The sequence below is a fragment of the Protopterus annectens genome, chromosome 17.part0 (assembly GCF_019279795.1).
Source record: "Protopterus annectens isolate FY-2018-M chromosome 17.part0, PAN1.0, whole genome shotgun sequence".
In the NCBI taxonomy this organism is placed as follows: Eukaryota; Metazoa; Chordata; order Ceratodontiformes; family Protopteridae; genus Protopterus; species Protopterus annectens.
In genome coordinates this window covers 151,067,936-151,091,420 of record NC_056751.1, presented here as the reverse complement: position 1 = coordinate 151,091,420, position 23,485 = coordinate 151,067,936, and the positions used below count along the sequence as shown (strand labels likewise).

General features: G+C 45.7%; 1 protein-coding gene across 2 annotated transcripts in view; it reads right to left on the bottom strand.

Moving 5' to 3' along the window:
- HABP4 (hyaluronan binding protein 4) overlaps positions 1-23,485 on the bottom strand; it is a 563,622-nt gene that overhangs the window by 333,510 nt on the left and 206,627 nt on the right. The window contains exon 4 of one of the 2 annotated variants that reach the window (XM_044059340.1): positions 6,737-6,808. The exons of the other annotated variant lie outside the window; for it this stretch is intronic. Within the exon in view, the coding sequence (XP_043915275.1) occupies positions 6,737-6,808 (72 nt within the window). The remainder of the gene's footprint in view (positions 1-6,736; positions 6,809-23,485) is intronic. 2 annotated transcript variants of the gene reach the window in all.

Genomic DNA, 23,485 nt, shown 5'->3' with positions numbered 1-23,485 from the left:
ACAAAAATAAGCATGTATGTACATAAATACAAACAAATACACCATGAAAGACTCCCCCCCACTAGCTAGCTATTAGGAGGGTAAACACCCTAGGAGTACCACAGAGGGGAAGGAGGGAGGGTAATCCTGACTGCAGATGCTATCCAGTTCGGACATCTACATTTATGGTAGGTACAAAACTGTACTATGTCCTTCATGGATGCATCTGCAGTCATAACAACTGGGTAGAATACCATAGCCAACTAGGGGAGGAGGATAAAAGTAGATTATGGTGTGTTTAGGATCCCTTGCAGTACAGCAGTGGCAAACCCTGCTTGGGATCTGGAATATAGAGGTAAATTATAATGCTTGGCAAATGTATGCACGGAGGTCCAAGTAGCCGCCTCAATAATGTCTTTGGTAGCCACTCCTCGTAAGAAAGCTGTGGTAGTGGCTGTTGCCCTTGTAGAATGAGGTCTTATGTTCTGTGGAATTGGCTTTCCATGGAAGGAGTAACAGAATCGTATGCAATTTCCTATCCATTTGGAGATTGTCTGTTTGGAGATAGCTTTTCCTTCCCTTCCTGTTGCATAAGCTACGAAAAGTTGGTCAGTCTTTCTGCTATTTTTTGTTCTGTCCAAGTAGTAGCGTAGCTGTCTATGTATATCCAAGGTATGCAGAATTCTTTCCCCTCTGTTTTGTGGGTTGGGAAAGAAGGTAGGTAGGTGGATTGCCTGGTTTAAAGACAGTCTGGATACCACCTTAGGCATAAATGTAGGATTAGTCCTCATGGACACTATCTTGGTGGAAGATTAGGAAGGGTTGCACTGCCATTAAGGCCTGTAGTTCTGAAACCCTCCTCGCTGAAGTAATTGCCAGTAGGAAAGCAGTTTTCCATGACAGGTGTTGTAGGTCTGCTGTTGCTGCTGGTTCAAAGGGTGATAGAGTCAATTTTTCTAGCACAAAGTTTAAGTCTCAAGCTGGCAATGGTGGTTTCCTTGGAGGTTTTACATTCTTGATTCCTCTGAGGAACTGCCTGAGCAAAGGGTGTGAATGAACAGGTGGATCAAAGCTGTATTCTGCTGAAATAGCTGATGCATGAATCTTGATGGAGGAGTAGGAGAGGCCTGAATGAAGTAGTTCGGCCAGATACTCCAGAATGTTAGGCATATCTATGTTTGATGCATATTTTCCTCTTTCAGAACTCCAAATGACAAACCTTTTCCATTTCCCAGCATAGTTCCTTCTTGTTGAAGGCCTGCGTGCTTCAAGAATAATGTCTACCTCTTTGTGAAAGTTCTGGATTAGCAGCTGCTATGTGATGTTCCATGCAGTCAGTTGCAACGTTTTTAGGTTTGGATGCATGGTGCTGTAGTTGTTCTGAGTTAGCATCAAAGGCATCAGGGGTATTGGCCACATATTGTTCCGAGACATGCTCCTCAGCAGTGGGTACCAGTGTTGTCTTGGCCAGTTTGGAGCTATCAGGATTATCCTTGGACGTTCTTCCTTGATTTTTAGTAGTACTTTGTGTATCAAGGGAAGAGGTGGGAATGCATATGCTGTTAGGCCTTCCCAGCTGAAGGAGAGTGAGTCCACTTTCCATGCTAGTGGGTGGAATGTCCTTGTGCAGAATTTTTTGAGCTGGTGATTGAGAGGGGATGCGAATAGATCTATCTGAGGCATTCCCCATTTCTTCGAGATGGTCTTGAAGATGTCCGGGTGCAGCTGCCATTCGTGGGCATCCGATGTGGTCCTGCTTAACATATCCGCCAGAGAGTTTTCTTTTCCTGGTACAAATATTGCCTGTAACTGGATGTTGTAGCTGAGTGCCAGGCTCCACAGCTCCAAAGTCATTCTGCATAGGGGGTAAGAATGAGTGCCTCCCTGTTTGTTGATGTACCACATGACTGTGGTGTTGTCTGTCCTTATCAACTGGCCTTCCTTGAGAAAAGGTCAGAACTTTTGGATTGCCAGCTTTACTGCCAGCATTTCTTTTAGGTTGATGTGTAGGTGAAATTGATCCTGTGTCCACAATCCTTGTACGCATTTGTCCAGCATGTGGGCTCCCCATCCTAGGTCTGAAGCGTCTGTTGTGATGGTCTGGCTTGCTTGACCTTTGCGGAAAGGCAGGCCTGGGTTTGACTGGCATGCCTGAGCCCACCATAGGAACTCCTGTTTTAAGCATGGTATTAGTGGGATTTCCGTTTCTAGGCTGTGTCTGTGTTGGGACCATAAATTCTTTAGGTACCACTGTAGTTTTCTCATATGTAGTCTGGCAAATGGAACCAGGATTATGCATGATGCCATGAAACCCAAGGCCTGCAGTACCTTTCTTGCTGTTAACTTGTTCAGTTTTGTTAGTGCCAAGAAGTAAAGAGGGAGTTCTTTTTGTTTCTGTAGTTAGGAATGCCATTTGTCTTACTGTGTCCAATTCCGCTCCCAGGAAAGTCCTTGTCTGGGATGGTATCAGTCTTGACTTTTGAAGATTGACTGTGTATCCCAGTGCTTGTAGCAAGTAAATGACCCTTTGTAAATCTGTTGTCAGCTTGCTTTTGTTGTCTCCTTGTAGCAGGCAGTCGTCCAGGTATGGATAAATTTGAATTCCCTGTAGTCTGCAATGGGCGATTACTGATGCCAGGCATTTTGTGAATACTCTGGGCAGTAGATAAGCCAAAGGGCAATGCTGAGAATTGATAGTGCTCTGATCCTGCAAGAAATCTGAGGTATCTTCTGCAGATTGGTCGAATGGGGACGTGCAGGTATGCCTCCTTGAGATCTAGAGTTACCAGCCAACACTCCTTGCCCAGCATGGGAAGAAGTTGCTGTAGGGTCAGCATTTTGAATTTTGGGACAATGATGTATGTATTTAAGGTGGACAGGTCGAGAATTGGTCTCCAACTTTTTCCTTTCTTGGAACAAGGAATAGTCTGGAGTAGAACCCTTTCCTTGCTCTGCTGATGGCACTTTTCCACAGCTCTCATGTTTGCTAACTCCATTATCTGTTGTAGAGCCTCTGTTTTTTGATTTGGAGGTAGATTTGGCATTCCTCTTTTGACTGGTAAAGTGTGGAAGTGGAAACGGTAACCTTGATCTATGGTTTGTAAAATCCACTTGTCCTTTGTTATGTGGTGCCAGTTTTTTGAAAATAAGGTTAGCTTTCCGCCTAGAGGAGCTGCTATTTGTTCCCTGGTAGGCGGATTTAGGATTAAGTCACTGTGGCTGTGTTGATGTAGTGGCAGAGGTTGAGTCTGCCTCTGTTGTTACCTTGCCAGTGTCGTCCTCTGTAGGTACTTCCTCTGGATTGGTTTCTGCCTCTGGAACGTCTATTCCTGCCCCTTTGGGGTCTTGTGGAGTCAGGAAAGGACCAATTTTTGGCAGGCCAGTTCCTGCTAAACCTTGGGGGTTGAACCTGCAGGAAATCTTTAACTGTTTGGACTGATTTTGCCTTTTCTTCCATTTTCTTCATAACCTGCTGGGCAGGTGTACCAAACAAACTTGTCTTATCCATAGGAGCATCTAGCAACTTAGATTTAACATGATCCGGTAGAGCTTGCTCCTTTAGCCATGCATGCCTTCTAATTACTGTGCCAGTCATGGCTGATCTAAATGAAGCCTCCAGTGCATCATAGCCACATTTTAAAGAATGGTTACTAACCTGCTGTATGTTATTTACCATTTCTAATACATATTTCTTATCAAGAGATTCATCAGTGGTTAGCTTTTTAGTTAACTGATCAAGCATAAACTCTTGCTATTGTATCATGTGAAACTGACAATTTAAAGCTCTAGCTGAGAGAGTGGCTGAAGTGTAAACCATTATACCCCATCTGTCTAATGACCTTGCTTCCCTTTCAGAAGGAATAGGGTTTTTAGCTATGGTCGCGGCTACTGCCTTGGGACCCTGGGATATAGTTTCGGGTCTGCAAGAGGGCCTTGTAAAGGTGGTGATGAGTATCTGGCACCCTGTAAAATCTGTCTGGTTTGGCAGGGGCTGGGGTAAAGAATCTGGAGCGGAGCAGACATCATTGAAAGCATCATCCACCACAGAGAGAACAGGAGGTATAGCTAAGGGCCTGTGCTGTGGAAGGTGCAAAAAGGTCCCAAGTCTTTTTCTGGAGTCTGAAAAATCCTGTTGCTGCCATTGGAACTGTTCTCGCATGGCATGCAAGGTTTCCCCAAAGGAGAATTCTTCTGGTGGGGAAGCAGCTGGAATGGATTCTTCAGCATCAGAATCTTCAAAATTGGAGAAAGGAGCCTCTGGCTGGTCAGTTATGTCTGATTCATCAGCAGAATCATCAGAGGACACTGGCTCAGGGGGCTCTGCCCTAGGTCTCTTCTCTGGGGGCTGAGAGGCCCTGTCTGGGTGAGATTGAGATCCTCTAATTAATGAAATTAAATCTTCTGCCAAAGCAAGCATTTGAGAACTAGAAGAGGGCCTGGTTGAAGGGGGTTTAACAGGCACTGCTTTAGTAGTCTTGGCTGCTTTAGCCCTGGCGAAGGCCTTAATGGACATGGCTGCTGGAGGCCTAGCAGCACCACGTGCTGGGGTAGAGACATCCAAGGGAATGGTGTCTGATAAGTCAGTGGTAAGCACCGTAGTGGGTAAATTTTCTGAGGCCGATTCAAGAGTGGTAGCAGGGGCCTCAGCTGTAGAAATAGATTCAGCTGTATTTTGATCAGGTTTCTCGGTTTCGGCGGAAACCGAGACACTCGCGGTTTGCTTAACCATGGTTTCGGCCGAAACCGCGGACAGCGAGTGTCGGTCTTTTTCTTTGCGTTTTTTAGCAGAATGCGAAGTCGGAGGATCCGACGGCATAATGTACGCAAAATCAGAACCGAAAAACTGTTCTGCGAACTCCGACCGACGCGTAAGCGTCAGTCGGTTGAAAGAAGCACAGGCCGAACAGGCTGCTACGTCGTGGGCTGGGCCTAAACAAGGCAGGCAGTAAGAGTGGAAATCTTTATGAGGTATTTGTTTCCCACAGGTTAAACAATTATTAACTTTTTCTGACATCGGCTGAGGCAAGAAAGAGTCCCCAACGGGTACTTAGCTTTAGAAGTCTTGAAGTAGTATTCGGTAGAAGTAATCTCTGGATCCGACCGACCGGCACTGCGAACAGCTTCTGCTTGGCCACGCGGCAAGAAAGACTGAAGAAAATGGCGTCGGCTGATGCTTTTATACCCGAAGACCAACAGAGATGACGTCGGGTGAAGTGAGACATCAGCCGAAGCCGGACCCGGACTTTGGAATCCGGCCGACTGAAGGGCTGCCTGACTACAGGACAACCCAGTTGTTATGACTGCAGATGCATCCATGAAGGACATCTTCCTCAAACTGGTGCTTGCTCAGTGGCTCCTGACCCATCCAAGGTAGAGACATCCGCAAGTACCATAGTCGAAGAGTCCTGTGGCATACCGGACTCCGAACGGGTCTCAGTAGAGGCCTGCGTATCCAATGAAGCAGGCATCAGGGTCTGCAAAAGCGCCGGAGTACCAGCGAACTGGCATCGGCAGCTTTGTACCTCTGCGGTCTGTATCTTTATCCTTACTTTTTTTGGAAGTTCGGTAGTTGGATGGCTTACCAAAGCAATTTTGGAATACAGAACGAAAGTATTTGGCGACAAAAATGGACCAACAACGAATAGTTCGGGCGCTGAACAAGGCACAAAACCTGACAGGGAGGTACATCATGGTCTGGGCCTAAACAGGTGATGCAGTAAGATTTCCACAGGCAATACATTTAACTTTTTCTGACATTGGTTAGAGCAAGAAAAAAAAAAAAGTCCCCAACGGGGTACTTGGCTTTAGAAGACTTCAGGATAATTCAATTCGGAAACAAACTCACGTAGCGGCCGACGTGAACTCGTGCAAACTGCATCTGCTTCAGGCTCCTTAGCAAGAAAGACTGGTGTAATGGCGTCGGCTGTCAGTTTTTATACCCGACTACCTGATGTCAGTTCTGAAGCGACAGCAACCAACGCAGAAATACTAAGTCTCTGATATACGGGCCGATTGAGGGCTACCTGCAAGCAGATAACACAAGTGTGATGACTGCAACAGTGAAACACGAAGAACATTCAAGTTTCCACACTAGAAAGAGGGCAACAATGGAAAAGGCTTTACATGAAACAATAGAGAAACTCTGAAGTAGCTCTAAAGAAATAAAGTTAGTATCTCTTAGAAAATAAGCAAAGTATCCCAACTAAACACACACCTCACAGCAAGAGGCTCTCATGTTCATCTCTCAGCTGGGGTGCCTTCTGTTTGGAGTCTGCTTGTCCTCCCTGGTTTCATTTACTTTTCCTCCAAGTGCTCATTTCCTCCTGCATTCTAAAGACACAGTAGGTGATTGGACACCATAAATTGACCAGAGGAAAGGGTGTGCATGCAAGTGTGCAATGTGAATGAACTACAACGGCAGGGCTAACCACCCTACAGTGTAAACCCTGGCTCTAGAGGACTGCCACTGTTGAAGTGACACCCCGACCCCATGGGCAAAATTAGGAAAAATGGTTGTGGATGGATGGATAGATATGGACGCAGCATTACCAAGAAAGCTGCAGAAAAAAAAGAAATCCCAAGACTATATAAAACATACCACTACAATATTAGGAGACAAACTAAGTGGATTATACTGGCCACACTGTTCTCGGGAAACACACATTACAGTTTATTAAATGAACTGATACTAATTCCCAATATTAGCATTTTGGTTTGTGGCACAGGCAAATTTCAAATGTAATGTAGCAAAATATACCTCAGATCATCTTTAATTGTTCCCCAGTTGTGAGCTCCACTTCCACCCCTCTTGTCCTCTGGTCTGATTCCCCTAAAGAAAAAAAACAAAACTTCAAAGCCTCAGCTATGCATTCTTTTATACAGCACTTACAACTACACAAATTCCTAAACAGGCATGCAACTAACTAGACTTCAAACTGTAAACCAATCAAAAACATCCCTCACCTAAAATGTGAACTATATCTCTGAATTCAATAAATGTTTTGCAAAGTCTAGATTTCAGTCATCATGAATCTGTTTACTGTACATCAGTGTCAAGCCTCATTAATAAGCCTGTTTTCACAAAACCTTCCACCATGAAGTCACCTGTGGCAAAGGAAAAAATGGTCCTCCCTTCAAATACTAACTGGGGTACACATTAAATCTTTCAAACACTAGCATGCAAAAGAAAAAGTAAACTTGCCTGAAACTCCATTTTCAGTTCACCTTTGCAACTGATTTTATATACTTGGTTGTTCATAATTGCAGGATCGTAGGCAAGTACTAGGCTAGCTGCCCTTGTGGGCTGTTTTAAGCCTAGCCAATTTCCCTTTCGGAGCTTGAATTAATCTACATTTGGTATCAGAATGATCTTTTCAGACTGGTATCAATGCTTGCTTGTAGAAGTAAACTGCATCAACTTCAAGAAATTGTTGCTTTTAACCTACTCTATCATTCACATTTAAAACTCCCACTTTTATTTCAGATTAAACTTAAAACTTCCAAAAAATGTATGCAATAACTCATTCACCACCTGCTCAGTGTCCCCCCTCTATGGTACAGCACTGTAATTCCCTCTACCCTCTTTCTCAAATCAATTTCGGAGGCCCTGAACTCGGCATATGGCACACCCAATGCCAGTCCTACAAACTCAAGATTTGCAGACATCTAAGATGATTTTGTTTAATACAGACAAAAAAGTGTACCCAATGGGAAGACTACTTCCTCAATTACGATACCCATCTTGGCTTTTTTCTCCAGCTCTAGCACATTAAGTGCATGTACCTCTTAAAGACGCGCACTGATATGGACAAGGATGCCACAACTAACTTCAACTGACATTTTGTCCACATCCATTAGATGAGCACAATCTGTAAAAGAAAACATCTCAACATACAGGGACTCTCAACAGCAGTCACTGAATGGAGCTGCTACCCAGACAGAAAAAAGCATCAAAGGAGACCAACACAAATTCTGTAAGCATGTACTAGTCATTCAAATCAGGAGAAAGTACAGTTGTGTAAGGAACTAACAGCTGAAATCCTACTGAGGACTGCTGCAGTATTAACAGATGTTTTGTAGCAGTCTGGCCAGGGTACCAAAGCTTTGCCTTCCCAAGGGAGTATATCTGAGGTGTGACTTGCGCATCAATGCACAAGGACGGATGCAACACAAGAGCCTCAGAATACCTCCAAGCCAGCTGCCTGAAGATGACAGGAAACTGGTCAGCTAGGAGTTGTGCAGTTCAATTAGGAAACTCCCCCAAGATCCATGCATGTGATTCAATGTGAGATGGTATAAGGACGGAGGGAATACTGCTACAGTGATCAATAGGACAGACTTGGGGCAAGTTCTTCCTCAACTTTGTCCTAAATGAGACCACTGTCACAGTACTCATAACAGATTGAGTTCTCTTTTCAGCTTGGAGAAATCTAATAGGGTGGACGACTACACTGAAGAGGAACTGTCCAAGAGACCATAGAGGACTGTTCTGGCAAAGGCAGCTCTAGACAGTACAGTTTTGTACCTCCCATAAATGTAGATGTCCGAACAGGATAGCATCTGCAGTCCTTACAAATGGGTTGTCCTGTCGTCAGGCAGCCCTTCGGTCGGCCAGATTCCAAAGTCTAGGTCTGGCCTCGGCTGGTGTCGCACTTCACCCGACGTAATCTCTGCTGGTCTTCGGGTATAAAGGCATCAGCCGACGCCATTTTCCTCAGTTTCTTGCCCCAGATGCCAGTTGCCCTCTTGGATAGCTAAAATTTTTGGGTAAATGCCAATGTTTCCAAAAATGTAGAAGGCAAACAAAAAATAAGCATGTATGTACATATATATATAAACAAATACACCATAAGAGATCCCCCCCTAGCTATCTATTAAGAGGGCAAATACCCTAGGAGTACCACAGAGGGGAAGGAGGGTGGGTAATCCTGACTGCAGATGCTATCCTGTTCGGACATCTACATTTATGGTAGGTACAAAACTGTACTATGTCCTTCAAGGATGCATCTGCAGTCCTTACAAATGGGTAGAATACCATAGCCAAACTAGGGGAGGAGGAAGAAGAATTATGGTGTAGTTAGGATCCCTTGCAAAACAGCAGTGGCAAACCCTGCTCGGGATCTAGAGTATAGAGGCAAGTTATAATGCTTGGCAAATGTATGCACGGAGGTCCAAGTAGCAGCCTCAATGTCCTTGGTAGCCACTCCTCGTAAGAAAGCTGTGGTAGTGGGGGTAGCCACTCCTCGAAAGAAAGCTGTGGTAGTGGCTGTAGCCCTTGTAGAATGAGGCCTTATGTTCTGTGGAATTTGCTTTCCATGGTAGGAGTAACAGAATCTTATGCAATTTCCTATCCACTTGGAGATTGTTTGGAAATTGCTTTTCCTTCCCTTCCTGTTGCATAAGCTACTAGAAGCTGGTCAGTTTTTCTATTGCTCTTGGTTCTGTCCAGGTAGTAGCGCAACTGTCTATGTACATCCAAGGTATGCAGCAGTCTTTCCCCCCTGTTCTGTGGATTGGGAAAGAAGGTAGGTAGGTGGATTGCCTGGTTTAGAGACACTCTGGATACCACCTTAGGCATAAATGTAGGATTAGTTCTCATGGATACTCTAATCTTGATAGAAGATTAGGAAGGGTTGTACTGCCATTAAAGCCTGTAGTTCTGAAACCCTTCTTGCTGAAGTAATTGCCAGTAGGAAAGCAGTTTTCCAGGATAGGTGTTGAAGATCTGCTGTTGCTGCTGGTTCGAATGGAGGGAGTGTCAATTTTTCTAGCACAAAGTTCAAGTCCCATGCTGGTAATGGTGGTTTCCTAGGAGGTTTGACATTCTTAATTCCTCTCAGGAACTGCCTGAGTAGAGGATGTGAGAAGACAGGGGGATCGAAGCTGTATTCTGCAGAAATAGCTGATGCATGTATCTTGATGGAGGAATAGGACAGGCCTGTATGGAGAAGCTCTGCCAAATACTCCAGGATGTTGGCAATATCTACCTTTGACACATCTTTCCTTCTTTCAGTACTCCACATGACAAACCTTATCCATTTTCCTGCATAGTTCCTTCTTGTTGAAGGTCTGCGGGCCTCAAGGATAATGTCTTTAACCCTTTGGGATAAATCTGGGTTAGTTGCTGTTATGTAATGTTCCAGGCAGTCAGTTGCAGAGTTTTCAGGTTTGGATGCAGGATGTTGTAGTCGCTCTGAGTTAACATCAAAGGAATCAGGGGTAGTGTCCACGTTCCTTCCCCCCCCCCCCGAGACATGCTCCTCAGCAATGGATACCAATGTTGTCTTGGCCAATTTGGAGCTATCAGAATTATCCTTGGACGTTCCTCTGATTTTCAGTAGTACCTTGTGCATCAAAGGAAGAGGTGGAAATGATATGCTGTCAGGCCTTTCCAACTGAAGGATAGAGAGTCCACCTTCCAAGCAAGTGGGTGGTATGTCCTTGTGCAGAATTTCTTGAGCTGGTGATTGAGTGGGGATGCGAATAGGTCTATTTGTGGCATTCCCCATTTCTTTGTGATGGCCTTGAAGATGTCCGGGTGTAGCATCCATTCGTGAGCATCCGAGGTAGTTCTGCTTAACATGTCTGCTAGGATGTTTTCGTTTCCCGGTACAAATATTGCCTGTAACTGAATGTTGTAGCTCAGAGCCATATTCCATAGGTCCAGAGCCATTCGGCATAGGGGGTATGGATGAGTGCCTCCCTGTTTGTTTATGTACCACATGACTGTGGTGTTCTGTCCTTATCAATTGGCCTTCTCAGGAATGGTCTGAAATTCTGGATTGCTAGTTTTACTGCCAGCATTTCTTTTTGATTTATGTGCAGGTGCAGCTGATCTGGAGTCCATAAGCCTTGAATGCACTTGTCCAGCATGTGGGCCCCCCAACCGAGGTCTGAGGAGTCCGTTGTAATGGTTTGGCTTGTTTGAATTTTGTGGAAGGATAAACCTGGGTTTGACTGGCATGCCTGAGCCCACCATAGGAACTCTTGTTTCAGGCATGGGATTAGTGGTATTTCGGTTTCTAAGCTGTGCCTGTGTTGAGACCATACATTCTTTAGGTACCACTGTAGCTTTCTCATATGCAGTCTGGCATGGGGGACCAGGATTATGCAGGATGCCATGAAGCCCAAGGCCTGCAGTACTTTCCTTGCTGTTAGTTTGTTCTGCTTTGTTAATGCCAAGAAGTAAAGAGGAAGTTGTTCTTGTTTTTCTGCTGTTAGGAATGCCATCTGTTTTACTGTGTCCAACTCTGCACCCAAGAATGTTCTTGTTTGGGATGGTATCAGTCTTGACTTTTTTATATTGACTGTGTATCCCAGGGCTTGTAGTAAGCAAATGACTCTAAGTCTTGTGTCAGCTTGCTTTTGTTGTCCGCTTGTATCATGCAGTCGTCCAAGTATGGATAAATTTGGATTCCCTGAAGCCTGCAATGAGCGATTACTGATGCCAGGCATTTCGTGAACACTCTGGGCACAGTAGATAAGCCAAAGGGCAATGCTGAGAATTGATAATGCTCTGATCCTGCAAGAAATCTGAGGTATCTTCTGCAATTTGGTCGTATGGGGACGTGCAGGTATGCCTCCTTGAGATCTAGAGTTACCAGCCAACACTCCTTGCCCAGCATGGGAAGAAGTTGCTGTAGGGTCAGCATTTTGAATTTTGGAACAATGATGAATGTGTTTAAAGCGGACAGGTCGAGAATAGGTCTCCAACTCTTCTCTTTTCTTGGTACTAGGAAGAGTCTGGAGTAAAATCCCTTGCCCTGTTCTGTAGGTGGTACCCTTTCCACAGCTCTCATCTTTGTTAATTGAGTTATTTGTTTTAGAGCTTCTGTCTTCTGATTTGGTGGTAGGTTTGGCATTCCTCTTTTTACTGGTAAGGTGTGGAAATGAAACCTGTAGCCTTGGTCTATAGTTTGCAAAATCCACTTGTCTCTTGTGATATAGTGCCAGTTTTTTGAAAATAAGGCTAACTTTCCGCCTAAGGGTGCTGCTATTTGTTCCCTGGTAGGCGGTGTCAGAGCCAAGTCACTGCGATTGTCCTGTAGCTGTGGCAGTGGTTGTATCTGTGCCTCGATTATTGCCTTGCCACTGGCGTCCCCCGTAGGCACCTCCTCTGGATTGATTTCTGCCTCTGGAACGCCTATTCCTGCCTCTCTGAGATTTAGAGGAGTCTGGAAAGTACCAATTTTTGGAAGGCCAGTTCCTGCTAAACCTTGGGGGCTGAACCTGTAAGAAATCTTTAACTGTTTGTACAGATTTTGCCTTCTCTTCCATTTTCTTCATTACTTGTTGGGCAGGTGAACCAAATAGACTGACCTTATCCATAGGAGCATCTAATAGCTTTGCTTTAACATGATCCGGCAAGACCTGTTCTTTCAACCATGCATGCCTTCTTATAACTGTGCCAGTCAAGGCTGATCTAAATGAAGCCTCCAGTGCATCATAGCCACATTTTAAAGAATGGTTACTAACCTGCTGAATGTTATTCACCATTTCTAGAACATATTTCTTATCTAAGGAATCAGAGGACAGTTTCTTAGTTAACTGATCAAGCATAAACTCTTGGTATTGGATCATATGAAACTGACAGTTCAAAGCTCTAGCTGAGAGAGTAGCATAGGTGTATACTTTTTTACCCCATCTCTCCAAGGACCTGGATTCCCTTTCAGAAGGGAGGGTTTTTCGCTGAGGTCAAAGCTACTGCCTTAGGCCCCTGGGAGATAGTCTCAGGAAATGCAAGAGGAGCCTTGTATAAGTGGTGATGAGTGTCCGGTACCCTGTAAAACCTATCGGGCTTAGCAGGGGCTGGAGGTAAAGTATCTGGAGCAGTGCAAGCATCATTAAATGAATCATCCACAACAGGAAGAACTGGAGGTATAGCTAAGGGCCTATGTTGCGGTAAGTGTAAAAAGGTCCTAAGCCTTTTTCTTGAATCTGAGAAATCTTGTCCCTGCCATTGGAATTGCTCTCTCATGGCATGTAAGGTTTCCCCAAAGGAAAATTCCTCTGGTGGAGAGGCAGAAGGAATAGATTCTTCAGCATCGGAATCTTCATAAGTAGAAAAAGGAGCCTCTGGATGGTCTGTATCAGAAGAGTCATCTGAGGACACTGGCTCAGGGGGGTCTGCTCTAGGTCTCTTTTCTGGAGGTTGAGAGGCCCTGTCTGGGTGAGATTGGGATCCCCTTATTAAAGAGATGAGATCCTCTGCCAGAGTAAGCATTTGGGAACTGGAACTGGGCCTGTGAGAGGGGGGCTTAACAGGCACAGACTTAGCAGTTTTGGCTGCGTTAGCCCTGGCATAGGCCTTTATAGACATGGCTGCAGGAGGCCTAGCAGCACCACGTGCTGGAGTAGAGACATCCAAAGGGATGGTGTCCGATAATTCTAGAGAAACCACATTAGTAGGCAAAACTTCAGAGGCCGAATCAACTAGGGTAGAAGGGGCCTCGGTAGTAGTCATGGATTCGGCTGAAGATTGAACCGTTTTCTCGGTTTTGGCCGAAACAGAGACACTCGCGGTTTGCTTAACCGTGGTTTCAGCCGAAACCGCGGACCGCGAGTGTCGGTCCTTTTCTTTGCGTTTAACAATTTGAGTAGTCTGAGGATCCGACGGCATAATGTACGCAAAATCTGAGCCGAAAAACTGTTCAGCAAACTCCGACCGACGCATAAGCGTTCGTCGGTTGAAGGAAGCACAGGCTAAACAAGCTGCTACGTCGTGGTCTGGGCCTAAACAAGGTAAGCAGTAAGAGTGGAAATCTTTATGAGGTATTTGTTTCCCACAAGTTAAACAGTTATTCACTTTTTCTGACATCGGCTGAGGCAAGAAAGAGTCCCCAACGGGTACTTAGCTTTTAGAAGTCTTCGAAGTAGTATTCGGTAGTAGTAATCTCTGGATCTGACCGACCGGCACTTGCGAACAGCTTCTGCTTCGGGCGCCACGCGGCAAGAAAGACTGAGGAAAATGGCGTCAGCTGATGCCTTCATACCCGAAGACCAGCAGAGATGACGTCGGGTGAAGTGCGACACCAGCCGAGGCCAGACCCAGACTTTGGAATCCGGCCGACCGAAGGGCTGCCTGACGACAGGACAACCCATTTGTAAGGACTGCAGATGCATCCTTGAAGGACATCAGGAAAATGCACTAGTGCTTGAAGGTATGCACAGAGAACCAATTGGCTGCTCCAAAGATGGAGCAAGCATCAGTCTTGTGGAAAGCATCAGAAGCAACCACCAGAGTGGAACGTTATGGCAGGAAGACAATTATGGTGCAAGTAACAGAACTAGATAGCCTTCAATGCCCAGGATACAATGGTTTGCTTGGAGAATAGTTGACCCAGCTTGGCATCCATGAAACAAATATTTGGTTAGTTTTTCCTGACAGTGTTTTGTTCAAATAGAACTTCAGCTGCCTGTCACGGAGTATAAATGAATGGCTTGATTGAGGGATAATTCATTCACTACCTTAGGTATTACAAAGACTGGTTCTAAGCATTACCCTGCCCTTGTGGAAGAGTAGCAGAGTGCCTGAAGTGCAGTCACCACGCATGTCAAGGTTAGGGCCAATAGAAGGATGGTATTGTGTGTGTAGAATTTTAAAATGGCAGACAGCTGTCTCAAAAGGGGATAGAGTGAGTTTTTTCCAAAAAAAATTAAAATCTCATGGTGGAGTAATTAGTTTCCTTGGAGGCTTAAAGTGCAGGATTCCATTCAGAAAAATCTTGACCTCTGCCCCGACTGAGGATCCAGAGGAAATGGGCAATAACTGCTGACAAAAGGGATTTACTGGATGAGTAGGCAAACCCAGATTGCAGAAGCTCAGAGATAAAGTACAATGGAACCCTCAGACAAGAGTGGTTCGTTTGTGCTTTTGCCAGCAGAATCTTTTATAACTGGCCAGGTATTTCCGGGTATTAGGCTTCCTGGCCTCCTGTAAAACCTGCACATCCTCTGAAAATTAGCACCCTTTAGGCATCAGAATCCAATCATCCACAGACAGACCAAGAAAGGTTAAGTTGGGATGTAGAAGCCAACTTTTCTGTTGGGTGAAAAAGTATAGTTGCCCTGGAATATTAGTGGTTTCCTTTAATAGATTAAAACAATGGGAAACCAATGAGGTCTTGGCCAGAAAGGGATCAGGAGCAGTGGCTTTGGACTGTCCTTTTGGATTTCTAGCAGGAACCTTGGAATAAGTGGTAATGGAGGGTAGGCATATACGAACTTCCCTGTCCACTAGAAGGAATCAGTCTTTCACGCCAGAGGAGATAAGAGTCCTGGTGTAGAACAGAGGAAGCTGTTTGCGCTCCGTCAGAGAGGTTTATCTACCGAATGCCCCAATGAAGTATGACTGCTGAAGAGCAGTTTGTTCATGGTCCATTCATGGGGGTTCACAAGGTCCCTGCTTAGAGTCCACCTGCACATTCTTTAGAGGGAGCGCAAGAAGCTGTGAGGGTCATGTTCAACTGAGTGGCCATTTGCAAAACCTCCTGTGCCAACCTCCACAGGGTTAAGACCCTGTGCCTCCTTGATGGTTTAGTTACCATATTACTCTGGTGTGGTCCGTTGTAAACCAGGAGGGTGCCTTGTTTCCAAAGGTGCAAGGTCTGCAAAGCTTGCAGAAGGGCACTCATTTCTTTCAGATTTATATGCTCCTTCAGGAGCAAACAGAGCCACTTGCCACTGTACTTTGTGGGATCCTGTCCAGACTCCACCCTAGCCCTACTGAAACATCGATTTGGAGAATTTGGTTTTGAGAAGCTGAGGTAAAGGGAAAAGCTGGGTTGTGAGAAGCCAGCTTCTCCCACCAGAGAAACTATCCTAATCCAGGGCAGAAGAATTAAGTATCCAAGGGTGAGTGTTGAGGCAACACTGATTTCGGGTAGCACTGAATTTTCTTCACATGCAGTCTGGCCAATGGGATCACTGGGATGGATGCAGCCATGAACCTCAAAAAGTACAGTTGTGTACACTTACCATAAATATAGATTGAGTGTATTCACAGTTGCAGTCACCACATTTGGGTTATCTGCCTGCATGTAGCCCTCAGCTGGCCTGAATACCAGAGTCTTCGGATTTCTGTGTTGGATGCCGTTGCTTCTTCCATGAAGTCAAATCAGGGGTATAAAACATGCAGCCAACGCCATTACATCAGTGTTTCTTGCCCCATATGTCAGGTGCCCCAACAATAGAAAGCAATTATATGGTATGGTACACCCCCATCAAAAAGCAAATACACCTGAAAAAAATGTAGAGATACCAAACAAGAAGGAAAGGTAGAGCTAAGAGAAATCAGGGGGCTGGTGGGAGGGTAACCAGGACTGCAACAGTGAATACACGCAACATCTACATTTAGGGTAAGTGTACACAACTGTACTAGGTTTAGTGTTTCACTGTTGCAGTCATTACATTTGAGTTGATTCCCAAAGCTAAGGAAGGGAGGAGGTAGTTAAAGAGCATTAGGGCCAGCTATTAAGCCCTGCAAGACTGCTGTGGCAAATCCAGCTCTGGGTTTAGAAAATATAGGCAAGTGGTAAGGGTGTACAGAGCTCCAGGAAGCAGCTTCCAGGATGTCCCTGGTAGAGACTCCTCAGAGAAATGCTGTAGAGGTAGATGCAGCCCTGGTGGAATGTGATCTTATCCCCTGTGGGGTAGGTTTTCCATGGTACTTGTAATAACAAGTTATGTACTCACCATAATGTTCCATCTGAGTAGGTATCTTCATTTGTCTGCAACCTTTGGGATACGGATCGGATCAGAGCCGGCAACTTCTATCACAGCATAGATCTGAGCTCCTCCCTTTACCCATAATCCCCTACCACCCCTGACTGACCTCAGATCAAGTTTGCCCCATAACGAAATAATCTAAAGAACTAATCTAAAGAACCCCAAGTAGGACCATTTTGGTCAGGGGGAAGGAGGGGGAGATGGTTGCAGACAAATGAAGATAACTACTCAGATGGAACGTCATGGTGAGTACATAACTTAATCTGAAGTAGGAAAGTACAGTTTTGTACCCACCATAAATGTAGATGTCTGATAGATATGCAACTGCAGCCCTAACATATGGGTTGTCCTGGCTCAGGCAGCCCTTCGGTCGGCCGGATTCCAAAGTCTGGGTCTGGCGTCGGCTGATGTCGCCTCCTCCCCGAAGTCAGAGCGGCTGGGGGTATAAAGGCATCAGCAGATGCCATCTTCTTCAGTGTTTCTTGCCCCAGATGCCAGGTGCCCTCCAAGGAAGGCTAAATTTTGTGAATGGATAAACAAAAAATCCAGACATGCACAACAGTAATGAACAGATACACCATAACAGATAACCCCAGCTTATAGGAAAGGGGGGGAATGGACCCAAGGGAAAAAAAGTACAGTTTTGTACCTACCATAAATGTAGATGTCCGATAGGTATGCATCTGCAGTCATAACATATGGGTTGTCCTGCCTCAGGCAGCCCTCGGTCAGCCGGATTCCTAAGTCTGGGTCTGGCCTCTGCTGATGTCGCACTTCACCTGACGTCATAGCTCCTGGGGTATAAAGGCATCAGCAGACGCCATTTTCCTCAGTGTTTCTTGCCCCAGATGCCAGGTGCCCTCTAGAAGGCTAAATTTGGATAAAAGTTGTAAATTCCAAACAGTAGCAAACAAAATATATATATATATACATACAAACAAATACACCATAATAGATTCCCCCAGCTAGCTGAAAGAGGGGTAAGCACCCTAGGAATACCACAGAGGGGAAGGAGGGTGGGTAATCCTGACTGCAGATGCATACCTATCGGACATCTACATTTATGGTAGGTACAAAACTGTACTATGTCCTTCAAGGATGCATCTGCAGTCATAACATATGGGTAGAATACCATAGCCAAACTGGGGGAGGAGGCACTAAGATAAAGATGGTGTAGTTAAGATCCCTTGTAAAACTGCAGTTGCAAAGCCTGCTCGGGATCTGGAGTATAAAGGAAGATTGTAATGCTTGGCAAATGTATGCACAGAGTTCCAAGTAGCAGCTTCTAAAATGTCTTTGGTAGCCACTCCTCGTAGGAAAGCTGTAGTGGTGGCTGTAGCCCTTGTGGAGTGAGGCCTGATATTTTCAGGAGTTGTCTTTCCATGAAAAGAGTAACAGAATCGAATGCAATTTCCTATCCATTTTGAAATTGTCTGTTTGGAAATTGCTTTTCCTTGCACTCCTGTTACATATGCTACCAGAAGCTGGTCGGTTTTTCTGCTGGTCTTAGTTCTGTCCAGGTAGTAGCGCAGTTGTCTATGTACATCCAAGGTATGTAGTAGCTTTTCCCCCCTATTCTGTGGGTTAGGGAAGAACGTAGGTAAATGAATAGCTTGGTTCAAGGATACCCTGGATACCACCTTTGGCATGAAAGTAGGATTGGTTCTCAGAGACACTATCTTGGTGAAAGATAAGGAAAGGCTGTACTGCCATTAATGCCTGTAACTCAGATACCCTTCTTGCTGAAGTGATTGCTAGAAGGAAGGCAGTTTTCCAAGATAAGAACTGTAAGTCTGCTGATGCTGCTGGATCAAAACGGGGAAGTGTTAATTTTTCCAGTACAAAATTGAGATCCCATGCAGGCAGAGGTGGTTTCCTTGGAGGTTTTACATTCTTGATCCCTCTTAGAAATTGCCTGAGAAGAGGTTGAGAGAAGATAGGAGGATCCATGTTGTACTCTGCTGAAATTGCTGAAGCATGAATCTTAATGGACGAATAGGACAGGCCATTGTGGAACAGTTCTGCTAAGTATTCTAGGATGTGTGCTAGGTTTGCAAGCGTGACATCTGTTCCCTTTGATGCACTCCAAATGAGGAATCTCTTCCATTTGGCTGAGTATGTTTTCCTTGTGGAGGGTCTGCGAGCCTCCAGGATAATGTCCTTGACCCTCAGATAAAACAGGTTGGTTTTGTTTTATGCAATTTTCCAGGCAGTTAGTTGCAGGGTTTTAAAGTTTGGATGCAGGGTCTTGTAGTTGATCTGTTAGAAGTAAAGGCCATAGAGGTAGAGGCCATGGGTTCGTCCGAGACATGCTTCTCAGTAGCGGGTACCAATGCTGCCTTGGCCAGTCTGGAGCTATCAGAATTACCTTTGGCTTTTCCTCCCTGATCTTCAGTAGAACTTTGTACATCAATGGGAGAGGTGGAAAGGCATAAACTGTCAGGGCCTTCCAGCTGAAAGAAAGGGAGTCCACCCTCCAGGCTTGTGGGTGGTATTCTCTTGAGCAGAATTTCTTCAGTTGGTGGTTGAGTGGGGAGGCGAACAGGTCCTTCTCTGGCATTCCCCATTTCTTTGTTATGGTTTTGAAGATATCTGGATGCAGCATCCATTCGTGAGCATCCGTGGTAGTTCTGCTTAATTTGTCTGCTAATGAATTCTCTTTTCCTGGTACGAATCTGGCCTGCAGTTGAATGTTGAGATTCAGGCCTAGGTTCCACAGTTCCATTGCCATCCGGCATAGAGGGTAGGAATGCGTGCCTCCCTGTTTGTTGATGTACCACATGACTGTGGTATTGTCCGTCCTTATCAGCAGGTGTCCTTGCTGGAGGAATGATCTGAATGCCTCTATTGCATGTTTCACTGCCAGCATCTCCTTTAGATTTATGTGTAGTTTCAGCTGGTCTTGGGACCATAGGCCTTGGATACACTTGTCTTCCATGTGTGCGCCCCAGCCTAGGTCTGAGGAGTCCGTGGTGATGGTCTGCCTTGGTTGTGGTTTGTGGAAAGGCAACCCTCTGTTGGTCTGGCAGGCCTGAGCCCACCACAAGAATTCTTTTTTCAGGCATGGAATGATTGGTATCATGGTTTCTAGACTGTGTCTGTGTTGAGACCATACATTTCTTAGGTACCATTGGAATTCTCATATGCAGTCTGGCATGTGGGATCAAGATTATGCAAGATGCCATGTAACCCAGGGCCTGCAGGGCTCTCCTTGCAGTAAGCTGAGTTTGTCTTGTCAATGCCGTGAAGTAGACTGGAAGTTGTTTTTGTTTTTCTTCTTTGAAAAAAGCCATCTGAGTTGGTGTCCAGATCTGCACCCAAACACGTTATCCTTTGGGATGGCGCTAGTCTTGACTTCTGTATGTTGACTGTGTACCCCCAAGGCTTGCAGCAGTTGTATGACATAGGCCAAATCCTTTATTATTTTTGTCTTGTTGTCCGCTTGTATTAGGCAGTCGTCCAGGTATGGGTAGATTTGAATTCCCTGAAGCCTGCAATGTGCAATTACTGATGCCAGGCATTTCGTGAATACTCTGGGCGCAGTAGATAAGCCAAAGGGCAATGCTGAGAATTGATAATGCTCTGATCCTGCAAGAAATCTGAGGTGTCTTCTGCAATCTGGTCGTATAGGGACGTGCAGGTATGCCTCCTTGAGATCTAGAGTCACCAGCCAAGACTCCTTGCCCAACATGGGAAGAAGATGCTGTAGGGTCAGCATCTTGAATTTTGGTACAATGAGATAAGTGTTCAGTGCGGACAAGTCGAGAATAGGCCTCCATTGAGTTTCTTTTATTGGTACAAGGAATAGTCTGGAGTAAAATCCTTGGCCTTGTTCCATAGATGGTACCTTTTCTATTGCTCTCATCCGTCGTAAGTTGATGATTTGTTTTAGAGCCTCTGACTTCTGGCTTGGCGGAAGGTTTGGCATTCCTCTCTTTTTTGGTAAGTGTGGAAGTGAAACCTGTAGCCTTTGTCTATTGTTTGCAAAGTCCATTTGTCTCCTGTAATGCAATGCCAGTTGTTTGAAAATAAAGCTAACTTTCCGCCCAAGGGTGCTTCCAATTGTTCCCTGGTAGGCGGAATCAGAGCCAAGTCATTGTGTCTGTCCAGTGGAAGTGGTTGCAGTCGCAGCTGTAGAGGCACTCCACTGGTTGTCAGGTTGCCACTGACGGCCCCTGTAGGCACCCCTTGATTGTCCTCTGCCTCTTGGGCGTCTATTTCTGCCTCTCTGTGCTCTGGAGGCGTCTGGAAAGGACCAATTCTTTGAAGGCCAATTTGTGCTGAACCTCGGAGGTTGGACCTGCAGAAAATCCTTGACTGTTTGCACGGATTTTGCTTTTTCTTCCACTTTTAGAACCTCCTGTGCAGGGGAGCCAAATAAACTTTGTTTCTCCATAGGGGCATCTAGGAGTTTAGACTTAACAAGGTCTGGCAAGGATTGCTCTTTTAGCCAGGCATGCCTTTGAATCACTGCTCCAGTCATAGCTGATCTAAATGAAGCCTCCAGTGCATCATAGCCACATTTTAAAAAATGATTACTGTCCTGCTGAGAATTGTGTACCAACTCCTGAAGGGACTTACGGTCTAAAGGTTCAGGAGAGGAAAGCTTTTTATTCAGCTGATCTAACAAAAATTCCTGGTACTGTATCATGTGAAATTGACAGTTTAAAGCCCTGGCAGAAAGAGTAGCAGATGTATAAACTTTTTTACCCCATCTCTCTAATGCTCTTGATTCTCTTTGAGGATAGGGGGTTTTTGGCAGAGGCAGCTGCAACACCTTTAGGGCCCTGAGAAATGGTTTCTGGGTCTGCAGCGTGGGCCTTGTACAAGTGGAAGTGAGAATCCGGGACCCTGTAATATCAGTCAGGTTTGGCAGGGGCCGGGGGAAGAGAATCAGGGGCTGAACTGGCATCATTGTATGCATCATCAACAACTGATAGTACAGGTGGTATGGCTAAAGGCCTATGCTGTGGTAAGTGTAAAAAAGTCCTTAGCCTTTTCCTAGAATCAGAAAAATCCTGACCCTGCCACTGGAAATGTTCCCTCATTGAATGTAGAGTTTCCCCAAATGAAAATTCTTCTTTGGGGGGGGGGGGGGGGGGGGAGGCAGAAGGAATGGAGTCTTCTGCATCCGAATCCTCATAAGGTGAGTATGGCCCTTCCTGATGGTCTGATAAATCAGATCCATCCGAGGAGTAGTCAGAGGAGAGAGGTTCAGGGGGTTCAGTCCTAGGCCTTTTTTCAGGAGGGGGTTGTGAGGCCCTGTCTGGGTGAGGTTGGGATCCCCTGATCAAAGAAATAAGGTCCTCAGCAAGGCTGAGAATCTGAGAACTGGAGGAAGGTCTGTGAGGGGGAGCTTTTGTAGGTAAGGCCTTGGAAAGTTTAGCTGCTTTAGCCCTGGAGAAGGCCTTAATAGGCATAGAAGCATAGCTGCCCCACGTGCAGGAGTAGAAATGTCCAACGGAATGGTGTCGGACAATTCCTTGTGTGCCTGCGTCTTCGGTAGGAATTTCTGTAGCCGACTCAGCCGGGGCCTCTGTGGCCTCTGTTGTCGGAGGCATGATAGCGGCCAAAGGAAGAACCAAGGACTGTTTCAGCCGAAACACTCGCGGTAGGCTTAACCGTGGTTTCAGCCGAAATCACGGGCCGCGAGTGTCTGTCCTTTTCCTTGCGTTTTTTAGCTAAATGTGTAGTCGGAGTCTCAGACGGCATTTTATATGCAAAGGTGGGACCAAAAAACTCTTCTGCAAACTCCGACCGACGTCTAAGTGTCGGTCGGTTGAAGGAAGCACAGGCTAAACAAGCTGATACGTCGTGGTCTGGGCCGAAGCAAGGGAGGCATTAAGAGTGGAAATCCTTATGAGGTATTTGTTTCCCACAAGTTAAACAATTACTTAGTCTGACATCGGCTGAGGCAAGAAAGAGTCCAACGGGGTACTTAGCTTTTTTAGAAGTCTTAGGTAGCTGAAATCTCTGGATCTGACCGACCGGCACTTGCGAACAGCTTCTGCTTTGGGCACCGCGCGGCAAGAAAGACAGAGGAAAATGGTGTCGGCTGATGCCTTTATACCCCCAGGAGCTATGACGTCGGGTGAAGTGCGACATCAGCCGAGGCCAGACCCAGACTTTGGAATCCGGCCGACCGAGGGCTGCCTGAGGCAGGACAACCCATATGTTATGACTGCAGATGCATCCTTGAAGGACATCAGGGGTAGGAGGGAGGGAAAATCTGACTGCAGTTGCATATGTATCGGACATACAAAACTGTACTATGTCCTTCAAGAATGCAACTGCAGTCCTGACATATGGGTTGAATACTATAGCCAAGCTGGGGGTGGTAGGACTAAGCAAGGGATGGTGTAGCTAGAAGGCCCTGCAGGACTGCCGAAGCAAAGCCTGCTCGGGATCTGGAGTATAATGGCAGGTTGTAGTGTTTGGTAAATGTATGCACGGAGCTCCATGTAGCAGCCTCTAGAATATCTTTTGTAGCCACTCCTCTTAGAAAGGCTGTGGATGTGGCCATAGCTCTGGTGGAGTGTGGTCTAATATTAGCTGGCACACTCTTTTCATGGAAGGAGTAACAGAATCTGATAGTGTCCAATCCATTTTGAGATAGTTTGTTTGGTGACCGCCTTTCCTTGTGTCCCAGCAGCATAGGCTACAAACAGTTGGTCAGACTTCCTGGTAGACTTCGTTCTGTCCAAGTAGTAGCGCAGTTGTCTGTGAATGTCTGAAGTATGCAACAGCTTTTGCCCTTTGTTTTGAGGGTTAGGAAAGAAAG